The sequence below is a fragment of the Oncorhynchus tshawytscha genome, linkage group LG22 (assembly GCF_018296145.1).
Source record: "Oncorhynchus tshawytscha isolate Ot180627B linkage group LG22, Otsh_v2.0, whole genome shotgun sequence".
NCBI classification, from domain to species: domain Eukaryota; kingdom Metazoa; phylum Chordata; class Actinopteri; order Salmoniformes; family Salmonidae; genus Oncorhynchus; species Oncorhynchus tshawytscha.
The window spans coordinates 42108683-42121222 of record NC_056450.1 but is presented as its reverse complement, the minus strand read 5'-3'; the positions used below and the strand labels follow the sequence as shown (position 1 = coordinate 42121222).

Below are 12540 nucleotides of genomic sequence, written 5' to 3'. Positions count from 1 at the left end.
CCTCTCTCTCTTCAAATCAAATCAAATCAAATGTATTTATATAGCCCTTCGTACATCAGCTGATATCTCAAAGTGCTGTACAGAAACCCAGCCTAAAACCCCAAACAGCAAGTAATGCAGGTGTAGAAGCACGGTGACTAGGAAAAACTCCCTAGAAAGGCCAAAACCTAGGAAGAAACCTAGAGAGGAACCAGGCTATGTGGGGTGGCCAGTCCTCTTCTGGCTGTGCTGGGTGGAGATTATAACAGAACATGGCCAAGATGTTCAAATGTTCATAAATGACCAGCATGGTCAAATAATAATGAGGCAGAACAGTTGAAACTGGAGCAGCAGCATGGCCAGGTGGACTGGGGACAGCAAGGAGTCATCATGTCAGGTAGTCCTGGGGCATGGTCCTAGGGCTCAGGTCCTCCGAGAGAGAGAAAGAAAGAAGAAAGAGAGAATTAGAGAGAGCACACTTAGATTCACACAGGACACCGAATAGGACAGGAGAAGTACTCCAGATATAAAAAACTGACCCTAGCCCCCAACACATAAACTACTGCAGCATAAATACTGGAGGCTGAGACAGGAGGGGTCAGGAGACACTGTGGCCCCATCCGAGGACACCCCGGACAGGGCCAAACAGGAAGGATATAACCCCCTCCCTCTCTCCCTCTCACCCTCTCTTCTCCCTCTCTTCCTCTCTCTCTCACCCTCCCTCCCTCTTCTTCTCTCCTCCCTCCCTACCTACCTCCCTCTTCTTCTCTTCTCCCTCCCTCCCTCTCACCCTCTCTCTTCCACCCCCAGTCTCTCTCTCCCTCTCACCCTCTCTCTTCCCTCCCCCTCTCGCTCTCCCTCTCTCTTCTGCCCCTCTCCCCCTCTCTCTCTCTCTCTCTCTCACCCTCTCTTCCACCCCTCTCTCTCTCCCTTTCTCCCTCTCGCCCTCTCTCTTCTCGCTCTCTTCCTCTCTCCGTCTCACCCTCTCTCTTCCCCCTCTCCTTCTCTCCCTCGCTCTCACCCTCTCTCTCTTCCCTCCTCCCTCTCTCCCTCTTGTTCTCACACCCTCTCCTCTCTCTCTCACCCTCTCTCTTCCACCCTCTCTCTCTCCACCCTCTCTCCCTCTCTTCCCCCTCTCCCTCTCTCCCTCACCCTCTCTTTTCCCTCCCTCCTCTCCCTCTCACCCTCTCGCTTCCCCCTCTCCCTCTCTCCCTCACCCTCTCGCTTCCCCCTCTGCCTCTCTCCCTCACCCTCTCTCTTCCCCCTCTCCCTTATATATTATATTAATTATTATTATTATATATATATTATATTAATTATCATTATATATATTATATTAATTATTATTATTTATATACATATAGGGCTGTATGTCCAGGTGGTGTTAAGGCGGTGCTAATGTCAAACCAACGTTAGTTTGTTAATTTCGTCTTGTAAAAAAAAAACGGGCATTTTCCAGCCTAACGCCAGGCTTGGTAATGTACCTGTCTCATATCAGCTTGCGCTCAGATGGGCGGCTGGAGATATTTTTAGGCGAGTCCTTAAAAATATGATCCAATGTGTTAATTTCAAGCAGCGTTGATATTTAACCAAAACCTGGTTTTAGAGAACGCAGTTTGTTATATCATGAATTTAGACAGCAAACAGCATCCTGTGCAGCCGTACGCACACGGCCCACAATGCACACTGCCCACAATGCACACGGCCCACAATGCACATAGAACAAGAGTAGCCTATTTTTGATGCCTGTATACTTCGTATTTAGAAAGTGCCCCCTACCCCACCACCATTTTGTTTGATTTGATTGAAGCCCAGCTTCCTCTCCTCTCAAGGCTTCTCAAGACTGTCGATTAAAAGGTCTAACTCCTTTTACTTTAACTTCGAACCGCTTGAAATAAATCTTAATCACCGAAGCTTTATTAAAACATGAAGTTTGAGAGGAGTTAAACCAGTGAGCTGACATTCCCTTTTTATCTCTGCGTTGTGGACAAACCCACATTATTTTAACCAATCAGGTCCCGTTTAAGACGTACGTAAAACCCCCTCCAAGATGTTGGCTACGGGTCCGTGCCCATCAGGAGACGAGAGATGAGAACCTCGGTGAATACGGTCAACCTCGTATTTAGAAGTTATCAGTAACCTGTAAAAAAAATAAAACATTAAAAGGCTTGTTATGTTTCATGTGTTCAAACCCTCCCTTAGGCCTACTATAAGCCCTCCCTTAGGCCTACTATAAGCCCTCCCTTAGCCCTACTATAAGCCCTCCCTTAGGCCTACTATAAGCCCTCCCTTAGCCCTACTATAAGCCCTCCCTTAGGTCTACTATAAGCCCTCCCTTAGGCCTACTATAAGCCCTCCCTTAGCCCTACTATAAGCCCTCCCTTAGCCCTACTATAAGCCCTCCCTTAGCCCTACTATAAGCCCTCCCTTAGCCCTACTATAAGCCCTCCCTTAGCCCTACTATAAGCCCTCCCTTAGCCCTACTATAAGCCCTCCCTTAGCCCTACTATAAGCCCTCCCTTAGCCCTACTATAAGCCCTCCCTTAGCCCTACTATAAGCCCTCCCTTAGCCCTACTATAAGCCCTCCCTTAGCCCTACTATAAGCCCTCCCTTAGCCCTACTATAAGCCCTCCCTTAGCCCTACTATAAGCCCTCCCTTAGGCCTACTATAAGCCCTCCCTTAGCCCTCCCTTAGGCCTACTATAAGCCCTCCCTTAGGCCTACTATAAGCCCTCCCTTAGCCCTCCCTTAGGCCTACTATAAGCCCTCCCTTAGGCCTACTATAAGCCCTCCCTTAGGCCTACTATAAGCCCTCCCTTAGGCCTACTATAAGCCCTCCCTTAGGTCTACTATAAGCCCTCCCTTAGGCCTACTATAAGCCCTCCCTTAGCCCTACTATAAGCCCTCCCTTAGCCCTACTATAAGCCCTCCCTTAGCCCTCCCTTAGCCCTCCCTTAGCCTTACTATAAGCCCTCCCTTAGCCCTCCCTTAGCCCTACTATAAGCCCTCCCTTAGCCCTACTATAAGCCCTCCCTTAGCCCTACTATAAGCCCTCCCTTAGGTCTACTATAAGCCCTCCCTTAGGTCTACTATAAGCCCTCCCTTAGCCCTACTATAAGCCCTCCCTTAGCCCTACTATAAGCCCTCCCTTAGGTCTACTATAAGCCCTCCCTTAGCCCTACTATAAGCCCTCCCTTAGCCCTCCCTTAGCCCTACTATAAGCCCTACCTTAGCCCTACTATAAGCCCTCCCTTAGGCCTACTATAAGCCCTCCCTTAGCCCTCCCTTAGCCCTCCCTTAGCCCTACTATAAGCCCTCCCTTAGGTCTACTATAAGCCCTCCCTTAGCCCTACTATAAGCCCTCCCTTAGGCCTACTATAAGCCCTCCCTTAGGCCTACTATAAGCCCTCCCTTAGCCCTCCCTTAGCCCTCCCTTAGCCCTACTATAAGCCCTCCCTTAGGCCTACTATAAGCCCTCCCTTAGCCCTCCCTTAGCCCTCCCTTAGCCCTCCCTTAGGCCTACTATAAGCCCTCGCTTAGGTCTACTATAAGCCCTCCCTTAGCCCTACTATAAGCCCTCCCTTAGGCCTACTATAAGCCCTCCCTTAGCCCTACTATAAGCCCTCCCTTAGGCCTACTATAAGCCCTCCCTTAGCCCTCCCTTAGCCCTCCCTTAGGCCTACTATAAGCCCTCCCTTAGCCCTCCCTTAGCCCTCCCTTAGGCCTACTATAAGCCCTCCCTTAGGTCTACTATAAGCCCTCCCTTAGGCCTACTATAAGCCCTCCCTTAGGACTACTATAAGCCCTCCCTTAGGCCTACTATAAGCCCTCCCTTAGGCCTACTATAAGCCCTCCCTTAGGCCTACTATAAGCCCTCCGTTAGGCCTACTATAAGCCCTCCCTTAGGCCTACTATAAGCCCTCCGTTAGGCCTACTATAAGCCCTCCCTTAGGCCTACTATAAGCCCTCCCTTAGGTCTACTATAAGCCCTCCGTTAGGCCTACTATAAGCCCTCCGTTAGGCCTACTATAAGCCCTCCCTTAGGCCTACTATAAGCCCTCCCTTAGGTCTACTATAAGCCCTCCGTTAGGCCTACTATAAGCCCTCCCTTAGGCCTACTATAAGCCCTCCCTTAGGTCTACTATAAGCCCTTCCTTAGGCCTACTATAAGCCCTCCCTTAGGCCTACTATAAGCCCTCCCTTAGGCCTACTATAAGCCCTCCCTTAGGTCTACTATAAGCCCTCCGTTAGGCCTACTATAAGCCCTCCCTTAGGCCTACTATAAGCCCTCCCTTAGGTCTACTATAAGCCCTCCCTTAGGCCTACTATAAGCCCTCCCTTAGGCCTACTATAAGCCCTCCCTTAGGCCTACTATAAGCCCTCCGTTAGGCCTACTATAAGCCCTCCCTTAGGCCTACTATAAGCCCTCCGTTAGGCCTACTATAAGCCCTCCCTTAGGCCTACTATAAGCCCTCCCTTAGGTCTACTATAAGCCCTCCGTTAGGCCTACTATAAGCCCTCCGTTAGGCCTACTATAAGCCCTTCCTTAGGCCTACTATAAGCCCTCCCTTAGGTCTACTATAAGCCCTCCCTTAGGCCTACTATAAGCCCTCCCTTAGGCCTACTATAAGCCCTCCCTTAGGCCTACTATAAACCCTCCCTTAGGCCTACTATAAGCCCTCCCTTAGGCCTACAATAAGCCCTCCCTTAGGCCTATTATAAGCTCTCCCTTAGGCCTACTATAAGCCCTCCCTTAGGTCTACTATAAGCCCTCCCTTAGGCCTCCCTTAGGCCTACTATAAGCCCTCCCTTAGGGTCTACTATAAGCCCTCCCTTAGGCCTACTATAAGCCCTCCCTTAGGCCTACTATAAGCCCTCCCTTAGGACTACTATAAGCCCTCCCTTAGGCCTACTATAAGCCCTCCCTTAGGCCTACTATAAGCCCTCCCTTAGGTCTACTATAAGCCCTCCCTTAGGTCTACTATAAGCCCTCCCTTCGGCCTACTATAAGCCCTCCCTTAGGCCTACTATAAGCCCTCCCTTAGGACTACTATAAGACCTCCCTTAGGCCTACTATAAGCCCTCCCTTAGGCCTACTATAAGCCCTCCCTTAGGCCTACTATAAGCCCTACCTTAGGCCTACTATAAGCCCTCCCTTAGGACTACTATAAGCCCTCCCTTAGGCCTACTATAAGCCCTCCCTTAGGCCTACTATAAGCCCTCCCTTAGGCCTACTATAAGCCCTCCGTTAGGCCTACTATAAGCCCTCCCTTAGGCCTACTATAAGCCCTCCGTTAGGCCTACTATAAGCCCTCCCTTAGGCCTACTATAAGCCCTCCCTTAGGTCTACTATAAGCCCTCCGTTAGGCCTACTATAAGCCCTCCGTTAGGCCTACTATAAGCCCTCCCTTAGGCCTACTATAAGCCCTCCCTTAGGTCTACTATAAGCCCTCCGTTAGGCCTACTATAAGCCCTCCCTTAGGCCTACTATAAGCCCTCCCTTAGGCCTACTATAAGCCCTCCGTTAGGCCTACTATAAGCCCTCCCTTAGGCCTACTATAAGCCCTCCGTTAGGCCTACTATAAGCCCTCCCTTAGGCCTACTATAAGCCCTCCCTTAGGTCTACTATAAGCCCTCCGTTAGGCCTACTATAAGCCCTCCGTTAGGCCTACTATAAGCCCTTCCTTAGGCCTACTATAAGCCCTCCCTTAGGTCTACTATAAGCCCTCCCTTAGGCCTACTATAAGCCCTCCCTTAGGCCTACTATAAGCCCTCCCTTAGGCCTACTATAAGCCCTCCCTTAGGCCTACTATAAGCCCTCCCTTAGGCCTACAATAAGCCCTCCCTTAGGCCTATTATAAGCTCTCCCTTAGGCCTACTATAAGCCCTCCCTTCGGCCTACTATAAGCCCTCCCTTAGGCCTACTATAAGCCCTCCCTTAGGACTACTATAAGACCTCCCTTAGGCCTACTATAAGCCCTCCCTTAGGCCTACTATAAGCCCTCCCTTAGGCCTACTATAAGCCCTCCCTTAGGCCTACTATAAGCCCTCCCTTAGGTCTACTATAAGCCCTCCCTTAGGTCTACTGTAAGCCCTCCGTTAGGCCTACTATAAGCCCTCCGTTAGGCCTACTATAAGCCCTCCCTTAGGCCTACTATAAGCCCTCCCTTAGGTCTACTATAAGCCCTCCCTTAGGCCTACTATAAGCCCTCCCTTAGGCCTACTATAAGCCCTCCCTTAGGCCTACTATAAGCCCTCCCTTAGCCCTCCCTTAGCCCTACTATAAGCACTCCCTTAGGCCTACTATAAGACCTCCCTTAGGCCCTACTATAAGCCCTCCCTTAGCCCTCCCTTAGCCCTCCCTTAGGCCTACTATAAGCCCTCCCTTAGGCCTACTATAAGCCCTCCCTTAGGCCTACTATAAGCCCTCCCTTAGCCCTCCCTTAGCCCTACTATAAGCCCTCCCTTAGGCCTACCACAAGCCCTCCCTTAGCCCTACTATAAGCCCTCCCTTAGGCCTACTATAAGCCCTCCCTTAGCCATCCCTTAGGCCTACTATAAGCCCTCCCTTAGGCCTACTATAAGCCCTCCCTTAGCCCTCCCTTAGGCCTACTATAAGCCCTCCCTTAGCCCTCCCTTAGCCCTCCCTTAGGCCTACTATAAGCCCTCCCTTAGGTCTACTATAAGCCCTTCCTTAGCCCTCCCTCAGGCCTACTATAAGCCCTCCCTTAGCCCTCCCTTAGGCCTACTATAAGCCCTCCCTTAGGCCTACTATAAGCCCTACCTTAGCCCTACTATAAGCCCTCCCTAGGCCTACTATAAGCCCTTCCTTAGCCCTCCCTTAGCCCTCCATTGGGCCTACTATAAGCCCTCCCTTAGGCCTACTATAAGCCCTCCCTTAGGCCTACTATAAGCCCTCCCTTAGCCCTCCCTTAGGCCTACTATAAGCCCTCCCTTAGCCCTCCCTTAGGCCTACTATAAGCACTCCCTTAGCCCTCCCTTAGCCCTCCTATAAGCCCTCCCTTAGGTCTACTATAAGCCCTCCCTTAGCCCTCTCTTAGGCCTACTATAAGCCCTCCCTTAGCCCTCCCTTAGGCCTACTATAAGCCCTCCCTTAGCCCTCCCTTAGGCCTACTATAAGCCCTCCCTTAGGCCTACTATAAGCCCTCCCTTAGCTCTCCCTTAGGTCTACTATAAGCCCTCCCTTAGCCCTCCCTTAGGCCTACTATAAGCCCTCCCTTAGCCCTCCCTTAGCCCTCCCTTAGGCCTACTATAAGGACGTTTCAACAGCAGTGTGTGTCTTTAACCTGTCGGTGTTATGGCAGCCTGGTGGTTAGAGCGTTGGGCCAGTGATCAAAAGGTTGCTGGATCAAATCCCCAAGCGGACAAGGTAAACATCTGTCCTTCTGCCCCTGAGCAAGGCAGTTAACCCACTGTTCCCCGGGCGCCGAGGAGGTCGATTAAGGCAGCCCCCTTCGCACCTCTCTGATTCAGAGGGGTTAAATGTGGAAGACACATTTAGTTGTATCCTGCTTTTAACATGTATTTATTGTTGTTGAAAAATAAAATAATTGTTTATCGTTTAAATTTTATTACAACCAAACAACTTCCTGGTTTTATGGTTACAATGGACGTCCGTGACTTTCTCATATCTTCTGGAGATGTGAATGCAGTCTGATCTGTAAAATGTTTCCAATTATGTTGATAAACCACAGGCCTATTGGGGAGCAGTAGAACGGGGAGAGGACGTTCTCTCTCTGTTCATACAGGATCTTTGTCCTGCTACTGTGAACAGTATGGATGTGTGTAAAAAAAAACTCTGTAGTTTGAGTCGTTTCAAATTCTTTCTTTTTTTTTTTTTGACCTTATCAATAATTAATTTACATTTTTCTTATTGACAATGTCTGGCATGTCCATGCTCAGCCGTAATGCATTTTATAGTAGTCCTAGCCCCTGTATCAGTGTGAATGCTATTGAAGCCAATAACATTACTCAGAACATAGTTAACATATTTAGCAAAGACGTCTACATTTTATTTGTTTTGTTTCTAACATTGGAATTGGAGTTGTTTCCGAGGCAACACATAAAAGACAAAAAAACACAACTAAATACACAACGTGAAGTATCCACATATTTCGCCATGGAGCATGTTCTGATTGGCCAGTGAGGGCCAAGCCTGGACACACCCACAACTGGTTTATTCATCAACATAGCAACAGTATTTCGGACACACCGCTGAACCTATAGCGCCACCGCCTGCGTTTTGATTGACCGTTGAGTCGGGTTTGTTAAAATAGAACCCCGTTAAATCAATATCTCTCTCTCTCTCTCTGTCTCTCTCTCTGTCTCTCTCTGTCTCTCTCTCTCTCTGTCTCTCTTCTTTCTCTCTCTCTATATCTGCCTCTCTGTCTCTCTCTGTCTCTCTCTATCTGCCTCTCTCTCTCTCTCTGTCTCTCTCTCTCTGTCTCTCTATCTGCCTCTCTCTCTCTCTCTCTCTCTCTCTCTGTCTCTCTATCTGCCTCTCTCTCTCTCTCTGTCTCTCTTCTTTCTCTCTCTCTATCTGCCTCTCTGTCTCTCTCTATCTGCCTCTCTCTCTCTCTCTGTCTCTCTTCTTTCTCTCTCTCTCTCTCTCTCTCTCTCTCTGTCTCTCTCTCTCTGTCTCTCTCTCTCTCTCTCTCTCTGTCTCTCTCTCTCTCTCTGTCTCTCTCTCTCTCTCTCTCTCTGTCTCTCTCTCTCTCTGTCTCTCTCTCTCTGTCTCTCTCTCTCTCTCTCTCTGTCTCTCTCTCTCTCTCTCTCTCTCTCTCTATCTGCCTCTCTCTCTCTCTCTGTCTCTCTCTCTCTGTCTCTCTTCTTTCTCTCTCTCTGTCTCTGTCTCTCTCTCTCTCTCTCTCTCTCTCTCTCTCTCCTCCAGTCTGAAAAGGGAGATACGTACGGTGGGTGACGACTGCGGACTGCAGCCGGTCACCGTGGCGATGGCGTTTGTTTACTTTGAGAAGCTGGTCCTCCAGGGACGACTCAACAAACGCAACAGGAAGTTGGTGTCTGCTGCCTGCGTGCTCCTCGCTGCTAAGATCAGCAGCGACCTCAAGAAGCAGGACGTCACGCAGCTCATAGATGTACGTGTGTACTATTACAATATCTCTTTATGTGGATATGTGGGCTGTTTTACTGTGTTTTTCTTTATGAGAGCTTGTTGTTGGACGTTAAGCTCCTGGACTCAACTACCAACCTCCTGTCAGAGTGTTTTCTAATCCCAAGAACAGGCATTCTGGGAAACATTTTCCATTTGAGAAAAGTCATGTTGCTCTGTTGTTTAAGGTTTCCTTTTGTTACCTGAGGCTGTTCCCCTCTCTGACCCCATGGCCTCTGACCCCCATGGCCTCTGACCCCCATGGCCCTCTGACCCCCATGGCCCCTCTGACCCCCATGGCCCCTCTGACCCCCATGGCCCTCTGACCCCCATGGCCCTCTGACCCCCATGGCCCTCTGACCCCCATGGCCCCTCTGACCCCCATGGCCCTCTGACCCCCATGGCCCCTCTGACCCCCATGCCCCTCTGACCCCATGGCCCTCTGACCCCCATGGCCCTCTGACCCCCATGGCCCTCTGACCCCCATGGCCCTCTGACCCCCATGGCCCCTCTGACTCCCATGGCCCCTCTGACCCCCATGGCCCCTCTGACCCCTCTGACCCCCATGACCCTCTGACCCCCATGGCCCCTCTGACCCTCATGGCCCCTCTGACCCTCATGGCCCTCTGACCCCCATGGCCCTTCTGACCCTCATGGCCCTTCTGACCCTCATGGCCCTCTGACCCCCATGGCCCCTCTGACCCCCATGGCCCCTCTGACCCTCATGGCCCTCTGACCCTCATGGCCCCTCTGACCCTCATGGCCCTCTGACCCCCATGGCCCTCTGACCCCCATGGCCCTTCTGACCCTCATGGCCCTTCTGACCCTCATGGCCCTCTGACCCCCATGGCCCCTCTGACCCCCATGGCCCCTCTGACCCTCATGGCCCTCTGACCCTCATGGCCCCTCTGACCCTCATGGCCCTCTCTGACCCCCATGGCCCTCTGACCCCCATGGCCCCTCTGACCCCCATGGCCCCTCTGACCCCCATGGCCCCTCTGACCTCCATGGCCCCTCTGACCTCCATGGCCCCTCTGACCCCCATGGCCCTCTGACCCCCATGGCCATGGCCCCATGTAGTGTGTGGAAACTGATCCTGAGACTTTTTATTGTTTATTTCACTTTTGTTAATTGTCTACTTCACTTGCTTTGGCAATGTTAACATGTTTCCCACGCCAATAAAGCCCCTTGAATTGAATTGACTGATATCAAATGGCAAATCAAAAATGGCCCCCAATTTACTACGTGGCTCTGGACAAAAGTAGTGCATTGTGTACTAGAGAATAACTCCTAGCTCTTTAATAGCCCTTAAAGTCATCCTCTGTTTTCCTCCTCCTCTCTTTCCCTCTCTCACTTTCCCTCCATCTCTCTTCTCTCTTCTCTCTCCTCTCCTCTCTCCTCTCTCCTCTCTCTTCTCTCTTCTCTCTTATCTCGTCTCTCTTCTCTTATCTCGCCTCTCCTTTCTCGCCTCTCTTTTCTCACCTCTCCTCTCTCATCTCTCCTATCTCTCCTCTCTCCTATCTCTCTCCTATCTCTCCTCTCTCGTCTCTCCTATCTCTCCTCTCTCGTCTCTCCTATCTCTTCTATCTCTCCTCTCTCTCCTATCTCTCCTCTCTCCTATCTCTCCTCTCTCCTATCTCTCCTCTCTCGTCTCTCCTATCTCTCCTATCTCTCCTATCTCCCCTCTCTCCTCTCGTCTCTCCTCTCTCTCTCTCTCTTATCTCGCTCTCGTCTCTCCTCTCTCTTCTCTCTCCTCTCTCCTCTCTCCTCTTTCCTCTCTCTTCTCTCTCTTCTCTCTCTTCTCTCTCTTATCTCGCTCTCCTCTCTCCTCTCTCTTCTAAACTCTTCTGCTGCAGAAACTGGAGGAGCGTTTCCGTATCAGTCGGCGAGAGTTGATCCCGTTTGAGTTCACCATCCTTGTTGCCCTGGAGATGGCTCTGTACCTGCCTGAGAGCACCATCATGCCACACTACCGACGCCTGGTGCAGCAGAACTAGGACCACGACCCCTGCCACGCCCACTGGGACAGGAGCCCCACCTACTAGGACTAAAGATTGGACATCAATCAATCAAATTTATTTCATTTATTTACATCAGCCGATGTCACAAAGTGCTGTACAGAAACTCAGCCTAAAACCCCAAACAGCAAGCAATGCAGGTGTAGAAGCACGGGGGGGTGAAGGAGAGACAAATTAAGGAGTTTAAAGGGAGCAGAGATGGAAAGAAAGAAGATGAGAGAGAAATTAAGAGAGAGATGATGTAGGTAAAGGATTAGTTATGTCCCGTGACACCCATGAAACCCTTAGCACTGACCACACTCTCATAATCAGTAACAATACTGGTATTGACCCTCCCGAGAAGCAGAAACGACACCTATGATGTCATCAAACCACAGCACATCTGTTTCTACACGTTCTAAACCTGAACCTGTCCATGCTGCCATATTCCCCTAGGGGGCGGTCAAGTTCAGCAGTAGCAGTGGGATCAAGTGTGAGGTGACTTTACCACAGGAATACCAGTTAGCAACATGAGTCGTGACTTTACCACAGGAATACCAGTTACTAGTTATTAACATGAGTTGTGACTTTACCACAGGAATACCAGTTAGCAACATGAGTTGTGACTTTACCACAGGAATACCAGTTAGCAACATGAGTCGTGACTTTACCACAGGAATACCAGTTAGCAACATGAGTCGTGACTTTACCACAGGAATACCAGTTACTAGTTATTAACATGAGTTGTGACTTTACCACAGGGATACCAGATACTAGTTAGCAACATGAGTCGTGACTTTACCACAGGGATACCAGTTACTAGTTAGCAACATGAGTTGTGACTTTACCGGTAACCAGTTACTAGTTAGCAGTAATACTTCTCTCTCTCCTGCCAATGTGTTAAAGGGAATACAAATAACATCGCACAAACATTTAACCAAAAATACATTTAATGTATTTATCCTTTCTGTGATGTATATTTATTATATTGTATCAACGCAGCATAAGGGATATTTTATATTATAACCCTTGTAGCTTAACTCACATAGGTCTTATTATCCACCTTTAGCCCTGTTTATACTTGGTTCTAACATGCGTCTGTTGTCCTGATCTTGTACACATTCTGATTGTGACTAGCTCTTCCTGACCACTTCCAGAGGTAGTCAAAGATGCATCTAGTACGGATACGGCCTTCAAGTGTCAACGTATCCTGACGACGAGCGTATACATTTGGTCCTCTCAAATAAGTCACACCGGCCAGTTGAGGTAGTAATGCCGCATTCAAAACAACTGGGAACTCGGAATTCGGGAACTTGGATATCTCCGGCTTCCGACGTCAGTGCGTTCAAGACAACTTGGAGCTTCAACTGGGAAAAAAATTGTTTCGAACGGTCATCCAACTCGGAATTCCAAGTTGGAAACTCGACCATCTT

The 12540-nt window shown here is 49.8% G+C and overlaps 1 protein-coding gene across 1 annotated transcript in view; it reads left to right on the top strand.

Moving 5' to 3' along the window:
- LOC121840484 (CDK5 and ABL1 enzyme substrate 2-like) overlaps window positions 1-12321 on the top strand; it is a 59979-nt gene extending 47658 nt beyond the window's left edge. The window contains 2 exon segments of the mRNA XM_042304307.1: window positions 8892-9096; window positions 10967-12321. Of these exon segments, the coding sequence (XP_042160241.1) occupies window positions 8892-9096; window positions 10967-11107 (346 nt within the window). The 3' untranslated portion in view covers window positions 11108-12321.
- The last annotated feature ends 219 nt before the right edge of the window (window positions 12322-12540 follow it).